At 43.1% G+C, this 9,131-nt stretch overlaps 1 protein-coding gene across 1 annotated transcript; it reads left to right on the top strand.

The window, feature by feature from the left end:
* Nucleotides 1–268: 268 nt before the first annotated feature.
* On the top strand, nucleotides 269–8,596 carry LOC121341272 (corticotropin releasing hormone binding protein). The gene is made up of 7 exons (XM_041414668.1): nucleotides 269–349; nucleotides 787–880; nucleotides 1,497–1,654; nucleotides 3,514–3,724; nucleotides 5,386–5,534; nucleotides 6,899–7,016; nucleotides 8,439–8,596. The coding sequence occupies exons 1-7, from the start codon at nucleotides 269–271 to the stop codon at nucleotides 8,594–8,596; spliced, it is 969 nt and encodes a 322-aa protein (XP_041270602.1).
* Nucleotides 8,597–9,131: the final 535 nt, after the last annotated feature.

Genomic DNA, 9,131 nt, shown 5'->3' with positions numbered 1-9,131 from the left:
AGGAGGAAAGACATCTGCCAGAGAGGGGAATTCAACCGCCTTGAAAATTTGTGGCTGCAATTTGGACCCTTGTCATGCCCACGTACTGTGTCACTGTGAGAGGAATTCAGTTACCATGGGTTACCCTATCAGTACGGGGACCAAGTGCCTCCCCTCCCAACAGCTCTATAAAAAGAGTCGCTCCAAGACACCCCAGCGGCTCCTGCATACCGGCACAGACCCGCAGAAACTTGGCCACAGGGGGCCGGCCACCACAGGAGGTGTCAGCATGCCGTCTGCTTTCCAGTTTCAATGCCACCTCGTTCTCATCGTCCTGGCAGCTTCCAAAGGAGAAACCAGATACCTAGAGGTGAGCAACAGGGCTGATGATTAAACATCTCGCTGTGCTTTTAGCTGCTATCTTCTAACTTGTGCTCTCACCTTTCAAGCATTGTGCTTTATTCTCTCTCCCTTTCCTATTCCCACTTCTCCTGCATTAAATTTACACCTGCGCAACATTAATGCAACAGTCCCATGTATTCTGTACTACCCCTCTATTTATTTATACTCAGCAATTTTGCTGAGGATTTAAGAAACTCTCAGTGCACTTAGCTGCTGGGCTCACCTCTTAGATCCCAGGTTTATTTCCCTTCTACTGCAGGTTGGCAGCTTTCTGCCTGATCTCTTCCACAGCTGCACTGTTTCTGGAGGGGGGACATAACACGCTGTGCCTGTTCTTGAGAGGTGCAGGGAAAGAGCTGCATTTCACTTTGCCCCAGACTCTTTTTGCTCTCCATCTCTAACCAGGTGAGGGATGCTGGTGAAGATGACCCCTTCCTACTGCTCAGTGAAGATCTGAAGCGAGAGCTGTCGGCCGGACAGATCTACCGGCGGTCGCTCCGTGAGTTTCTTTGGTGCTCTAGTAGGGACTACTGGGAGGTGGGAGAATCCTGGGGGTACCTCAGAGAGGGAAAGGGGTCTAATTGGGAGTAACAGAGCTGCAGGAGCTTTTTGCAAAACTAGGGAGAAGAAGGAGGACAAAGCATTAAATATGCAGAAACCTGTGGCTTAAGGCAGAGGGTTGGGGTTCATAGTTAGTGGTCCTAAATAACTGCAGTAGGGTGAGGATTCCCCACCCCTGCCCCTAGGCAGGGTCACATTGCCAAGGGGTGGGGCAGGTGTGACAGCTGTGGCTGGAGAGAAATCTGAAAGAATAGAGTGTTTGTGCACTTGTACACATATACGCACGGAGCTTTTCGCTCAGAGATGCATCGACACGCCATCCCCCCTCATCCCCCCGCCGCACGTTTGTGCTCACACCTGCCAGTTACTATTTATCCTGTGATGCTCAGCGGGCTCCTAATTGCTTCAGCTGGCTCTCCTTGTCCTCACTGCCAGCCGGATCTCAGTGCCGGGGGGCCGCTCCTATCCCCCTCCTTCCCTGCACAGTGGGGGCTGGCACGGGGTCTTCCTGCAGGGCAGGCGGAGGCAGCAGCCCTTTGTCCCTGCTTCCCCAGGGTGCATTGACATGCTGAGTATAGAGGGGCAGTTCACCTTCACCGCGGACCAACCACAGCTGCACTGCGCAACCTTCTTCATCGGGGAGCCCGAGGAGCTCATCACAATACACTACGACTTCGTAAACATCGACTGCCAAGGCGGGGACTTCCTGAAGGTAAGGAGCTGCAAGTGTCTGCTCTCCTCTGCTTTGTGAGGTGTTTGCTGTGAGTGCAAGGGCGGGCGAGTGTGCGCACATCTGTGTGTTGTGGGTAAAAAATAGGCTTTCGCAAAGCAACCACCTCTGGGATGGCTCTCTCTCCTCCCTGAGGCACTCTGAGCATGTGTTCCCCCCATCACCACTCCTCTAAAGCGAGTCAGATGCAGGGTGAGGATCCCTCTCCAGCCTACAGTACTGGCTGAACTTTTCCAGAAGCTCCTCTATGGAGTGTCCATACCTGGGTGAATGGCTGAAAATTTGGTCAGTAGGATTTCCTCATTGCACCGTGAATCACATAAGCCCAGCGGATAATGACACAGATCTTTGGCTCACTGTCACTGCTCTAGGACCACTGCTCTCGGGTCATTTAGCATCAGATTAATAGTGAGTGGATCATTGCAGACTTTCTTTAATATTTCCCTGCTAGAACTTTTCAGGACATCGGCTCTGAACAGAAAGAGGCTCATGACTCAGAGCCATTTATTCCAGTGTTAAAAAACTTTACTAGCACATTTCTCTGGCAGGCAGGAGCATTCACCAAGGTCTGAACTCAGTCATGGAGGGAAGGGAAGGCTCGATGGTCCCTGGCTCCCTTCATCTTGCACTTTGCGCTGAACTGGCAAGGCACAGAACAGAACACATCCCATCTAGTGGAAAGCTGAGGTCCAGGAACAGGGTGAAGGAGGAAAGCTGCCTTTCCTTGTCTCCTGCTCAGAACTCTGTCCTTCCATTCCACATCTTGTCTGAGATCTCTCTCCAAGTGGCTAGAGGGAGGCTGATTTCAGTCTCTTGTGGCGCTAAGGCTTTTGTACCTGCACTTATGGTCACTCATGGAGACTAGAAAAATGCCAAGATATCTTTTATGTTTTATTGAGCTTTCCTTTCTTTTGTAATGGTGTCCCAAACACCTCTATTATATTGCTCTCTCTCTCTCTCTCTATATATATATATACAGGCAGCTTTTCCCGCATGTAATTTGAGCACCTGCATCCCATTACTTCAGAAACTTACAGTTCTGGCAAATACAGAGACAGATCCTGATGTTTTTTTCATCAGGAAGTCTCACATCAGAATTATTGACTGAAGCGATGGCTGAACATGGCCCTTGAATTTTGGGAGTATTGACTGAAGTGTTCAAGGAATTGCCATGTGAGAGCAGCTAGGAAGGAATTGAAACAGCAAGGCAGGCAGCTGCGTATCTGTGCTAGAACTAATACCTATTTCTATTTCTGATCTGAAGATAGTGAGGGAAATTGTTGCTTTTTTGTTATGAAGGAAAGATTTGTAGAAGTTGATGCCTAAGGTCCAGATAAATAATGCAGTATTTGTTTTGTTTTCTAGTTGTTAGGATGAGGTAAAACAGTTGGCACGAGTGAGAGCAATACCTCTGCAAATAATTCCTCCCCAAAGATTTCTGTATTCCAATATCTTTGCAAGATCATTGGGATCATTAATGACAAGCTGTAAAGCATCCAAACCAAGCTGGTCAAAAATTCCTCATAGTAACAATGCAATTGCAAAAAAAAAAAAAAAAAACTTCCCTCAAAAAAAAAAGTGGGTAACAAAAGTTGTCACCTGAAGGAGATAAAAAAAACATTAAAAGTTATATGTGTGCCTTTCCTAAACATCCATTGAAGCATGAATAGTTAGTTAAATGTTAGGAAATCAATAAATACAGCGATTTTTTTTTTCAGTTTGTGGCTTTGAACAGGTTATATGGTGTCAAAAGTAAAGGGTGTTTGTTATACGTCATGTTTCTGTTCTCTGCTAACAGAGTATTAAGCGAAGTCTTGTTTTATATTATTGAACCTCTGTAGGTGTTTGATGGATGGATACTCAAGGGAGAGAAATTTCCCAGTTCCCTGGACCATCCTCTCACCACTTCTCAAAGATATGTAGACTTCTGTGAAAGTGGGAATATTCAGAGGAGCATCAGATCATCACAGAACGTGGCAATGATCCTCTTCAGGATTCAGCTACCGGGCAATGGATTTACTGTCACAGTCAAGAAAAACAGCAATCTCTTCCGTAAGTCTGCATTTCATACCACCAAAGGGGCTTGAATTTGAGACAGGAAGCAAAGAGAATGTGTTGCTTTGCACTGAGTTTTCTCCCTGTGGTTATCTGCGCTGACATGGCTGCGATAAGGCAGGAGGAGCCATGTGTAACTGCATGCCTGCAGCTTGATTCAGGCTCAGTGTGTGTCCCCAGAGAACAAAGGAGCTTAAGAGATCACACAGGCTTCAATATGCAAGACCATAAGGCTATTTCTTTCACATAAGATCCCTCCCAATCTAATATTGGCATGTTCCAACACATTCAGCTAGAACAAATAGTATTAATTGAGCAACTTCAATCTCACCATTTTCTAGATCTGGGTGAACAATGAAAAAAAATATTTGAAACACCTCAACAGTAAAATCAGTATATTGAATGGTTGTGTGGTAATTATGAGAGATACATGATCACAGAGATCCATCTGCAAGTTCTTTGCCTAAGCCTCTGAGCTGGCAAGGCACAAATTATCATAGAATCGTAGAACAGCTTGGGTTGAAAGAGATCATAAAGATCATCTCAACCCCCCCCACCATGGCCAGGAATGCCACACGCTAGACTCGGTTATCCGGGGCCTCGTCCAACCTGATCTTGAGCTCTTCCAGCAGTGGGGCACCCACAACTTGACTGGGCAGCCTGTTCCAGTACCTCACATGAATTGTGTTTTCCAGAGAGGACAGTATATTTAACAATAATTGTTCAGGCCAGTCTGATTTATTTCCTAACCACTTAAAGTGACCAAACAAAACAAAAACAGAACAAACAAACAAAACAAAAACAAACAAAAACCCCACCCAAACAACAAAGAAACCCCCCAAAAACAACAAAAGAAAAAAAACCAACCAAAGAAAAAATCCCAAATGAAAACACCAAAAAAAAAAAAAGGCCCCCAAAACCAAAAAACAGTGACAGTATGTCTGCTACGTCTTTACTCCAAATTATTCAGACTTGGGCCCGCAAGCTAGGTCCCCACTCTGGTGTGGCTTCATGCCCGTGGATGTGATTATTGTACTCACCTGCTGGAGGTGGCTGGTGTCTCTCACTGTCCTGCTAAAGCAACGGCAGGACTCCAGATCTATGTCAAGGATCCCTTGGATTGTTCTAGTAGAAGACAAGTTGCTCCTTTACCTGAACTCTTGTGTTTGAACTTAAAATCATGCTCTCATTTCAATGGGATATTTTGCAGTGTAAGGAACTTCAGTTCAGAGGAGCAGAATAGGATTTAGGAAGTTGCTGGTAGTATCAGGCAATAAACTGTCAAAATTAAACACAATTCCTCCCTCCACCTATGATCAGCCTCCTTCAAACTGACAAACTGTATGAGCCCTTGACAGCGTGCGCCCCTGATGTACAGATTCCAGGTGTGAACTCTTCTGTTGGCTGCTTCACCCTCAGGTTCTGCCAGACCTCAGGCTATATAGTAAAAAAACGGGGAGGGAATTTTTAAGGAACAAATGTTATGCAAGAACATCAGAAAATGCCACACATTTTTTTTTCAGCATTTGGTTGTAAGTTTAATGATAACAATAATTAAACTATCTGTGCTTTTTTTTTTTTTTGTACTGTAATTAGGTAGTTTTGCTACATGCAGTGATGACTGGACATGTAACTCTTGTACTTTTCCTGTGTCCCAGCTTGCAATGTCATCTCTCAGACCCCCTCAGGAAGGTTTACCATGGTCATTCCTCACCAGCACAGAAACTGCAGCTTCTCCATAATCTACCCAGTGGTGATAAAAATATCTGATCTTATCCTGGGACATTTAAATGGTCTCTTTTTAAAGGTGAGATCTTTCTTTCTTAAGAAAATATTAGCATGTGCAATTTTTGTGGACACAGAAGAGGGAAGGGGTGAAGCAGGGATAGGCTACAGGGATAGCAGCCACTGGCTGCTGAAGTGTGTGTGTGTTCTGGACCTCTTGTGTGTGTGCTGAGGGCTCTAGTTTCTCCCAGAGAGGAGAGCTGGGGCTGTCTCTGCCACTGTTGTCTCTGTAATGTTGCAATGGCAGCCAAATTATGCAAAGTACCATTAATGAATGTAAAAATTTCTTGCCATAACAAAGGGTAAGGATTTCATTATAAAGAAAGGAGCACTCTCTCAGAGAGCTGTCTGTCTAAGTTAATAAAAGCAGAAAACACTCTGAAGAGAAAAAGGAGCCAGTAGATAGAAAGGTTTTATCACAGACAAAATACAAACGTACTCAAAACTGATTGCCTGCTCCATGTGCTGAGCATTCTCTGCTCTGGTCAGGGGTATTTGGTGCTTGGTGACAAACCAACAGAAGAGGACAGGAGCTATTGGTGATACCTGTGCCTGGGAGGTGCCAGAAGGTGCCAATTCCAGAATATTCAGAAGAATAGAGCAAGGAAATTTGTTTTCTCCTGCCATTGAGTCTGACAGCCTGAGTGAGTTCTTCGAGGACATTGCCAGTGTCTGAACAAGACAGGTTTTGAGAGATGGGCAAGTGAATTAGTTGACTTACTCAGTGGTGAGCAGAAAAGGACAACAGCAAAGGAAGGTTCTTTACTGCTGGAAGGCACTTAAATAGCAGCATAGAGGTGACAGCCCAGAGGTGCTCAAGATGTCCATCCAAGATATTATTGGCAAACAGCATTAATTTCAGGAAAATTGTGGATTTAATGTACAGTAAGCCATTGCTTCAGAAAAAAAAAAAAAAAAAAAAACCAAAAAAAACCTCCTCTTTTTGTTAATTTCTACTTTAATTGAACTTTGCCACAATGGTGCATTTTAGTATATTTTTAGGAATGAGTATGATATAGTGGAACTGAAGCTCTTGCCTGCCAGCTGAATATAGGCATACATACAGCCCATGCCTGCATTAATTTGATTGTGTGTTTAAGCATCCAGAACCAGATTGCTTATCTGCTGCATTAAAAGCAGTTGAATCAACACCTTTTCTACTTGTCAGTAATTTTTAGAGTCTGCTTAGGTCTTTCTTTGGAATGCCTTAAGAAAATAACTTACTAATGTCAAATCAAGGTAGTACTGCTCAGGATGAGAAACTGATTTCACACAGTTCTAAGCACAGGGGATTTCTAAAAACTGTTGTTAGCTCAAATAATGTCTGCAGAACTGCTGCATTTTGCATATGAATGGTAAATAACTTTTGGTCTCTGCCTTTTTAAGAAACCATCTGCAAGCTGTGCAGGAGTGGGAGATTTTGTAGAGCTTCTTGGAGGAGCTGGCTTAGACCCATCCAAGATGTTTCCACTAGCTGACCTCTGTCATTCTTTTCATGGGTCTGGTAAGAACTTCTTCCAATTACCTCCACATAATAAAATAATTAACTGTAATAAGACATGCAGAGACCCTCACATACATCTGTGCTTCCTGCTAGACTGGTGAACTTCACATTTAGCAGAACATGAGAGCTAAAGCCTGTGGTTTGGCTATGTGTTACAGCACACCCATGACCACCTTCATTTGCCCCTTTAGTAATCATTATGAAAAGGCTGAATTAGACATATTTTAAAAATTCTTGTCCTATGACAAAAATAAATATTAGAATGTCAGCACATCCAAAAAGGTCTGAAAATCCACAGTAAATGAAGGTAGATTGTTACATTTTCAGTTAAAGAGCTTTTCTCTCATTTACTTAGTGTTCCCAAGACCTTTCCTGCTGCAGGTGTAACACATACCCCAAAAGCCTCAGAGTTCCCATTCTAGACATTGAACCTGCTGGGCTCTGAACCTGTTTCACTATCGTGCTGATCCAGTGTCTTCTTTCTCCCCATAAAAATAAGAACTTCCAGTTTCCCTAATATTCAATAGCAGACTGCAAAGTGTGGCAGTGATATGACAGACTAACCTCTGTGGCAGACCTGTCGTATCTCAGGAGTACCAACAGGGCACTGGAGAAGTGGCATTTCCAGACATGCAGGGCAGGAACTTGCCTGGCCCTTGTGGTTTCCCATGCCTTCCTCACACCACAACTTAGCAGTCCAGGCACTTTTCAAAGATTTAACTGGTAAGTGCTGCTGTTGAATGATAATACTGAGCACTGGAATGAGATTAAAATGTGTTTTCATGGTGGCGTGAAAGAAGTGAAAATCCATCTCAGCAGCTCCTGCTCTCCCCATGACATACCAGATTTCTCCTCAAGTTAGGAAGTTCCCCCAAGCTCCCCAAACACAAAGGCTTTGCCAAGTCTCTACTCAAATGGCTTGCCTAAATCAGCAGTTAGTGACTCTTAATTTCCCTCAGAGTGGGCCCACGTGCTGGGCACTACCATTTGAGTTTGTCTTGATGGGACTTTCACATGCCTTTGTTCCTGTGAAGAATGTCCTTACACACAAATCCACTCATCCCTCTAATGGGAAATATTTTGATGTTGCTAATTTTGGCTGTCTCCAGGACAGAGTGCCATTACCCTTACCCATCACTCATGGTATCTAACAGTAGCACATAGACATGGAGTAATGTTTGGATGAGGGATGGATACTTGCTTAAATACCCGAGCATTGTAATGCAAAATTAACAAACACAAAAGTTAATCAAAAGTTAAAAGTGATGTCCAGCAGGTCATCATGACACAGGAATTTGCTTTATTTCCAAAATTGCACGTATCGGTTCTTCATAATTCCCATCATTACATATCTCTGTTCCCTCACCTTCTCTCATATAAATGTGTCTTTATAGCCCCTTTACATCTCTTTTCCCTAAATAGCCCAAATGAAGATTGGCTGTGACAACACTGTGCTGCGAATGGTCTCCAGCGGCAAACACATCAACCGTGTGACATTTGAGTATCATCAGCTGGATCTGCAGGAAACAGAAACAAGAAAGGAGAACAGCATTGAGGAATTCTGCTTTCCTAGTATCTGAGAAACCAGGACATGCATCTTCACATAGCTAATGAAAATAATGTTCTGTAATAATGTATTTTTTCCTTTAACTAGCTGGTCGTGTCGAGCCTTTCTGTAAGCATAATTCTTTTCTCATACAAATCAGTCATTCCCATCAGCAAGCAAGAAAAAGCAACAAATGTATTAATCTTTGTTATTATCATTATATTCTTTCTGCAATGTTTAAGCTCATTTACCATACCGAAAATCAGTAGCAAGAATAAAAGGGTATTTTTCCTGTATCAATATTATTAGGAAAATAGACAAAACCACTAGTTTGGGGATATATTAAACCCACAATAAATATAAACTTCATGCAGCAGCTTTATCCTTTTATATCAAGTATAAACAAATAAATAAAAAAAAAGGTGAAATACAATTCCTGTTTTGTAAGAGGAAGCCAAACATTCGTGTGCTTAAAAACTACTGTTTTACTTATGACTATAAATGTACTATTTATTTCTAATGACATGTTTTTAATAAAAATTTATAGCATGAGACTTCCTTACACAAAT

This window comes from Onychostruthus taczanowskii, unplaced genomic scaffold, assembly GCF_017590055.1.
Source record: "Onychostruthus taczanowskii isolate IOZ18803 unplaced genomic scaffold, ASM1759005v1 scaffold46, whole genome shotgun sequence".
In the NCBI taxonomy this organism is placed as follows: Eukaryota; Metazoa; Chordata; class Aves; order Passeriformes; family Passeridae; genus Onychostruthus; species Onychostruthus taczanowskii.
Note: the sequence above shows the minus strand (reverse complement) of the source record. Positions and strands in the feature narration are given on the sequence as shown.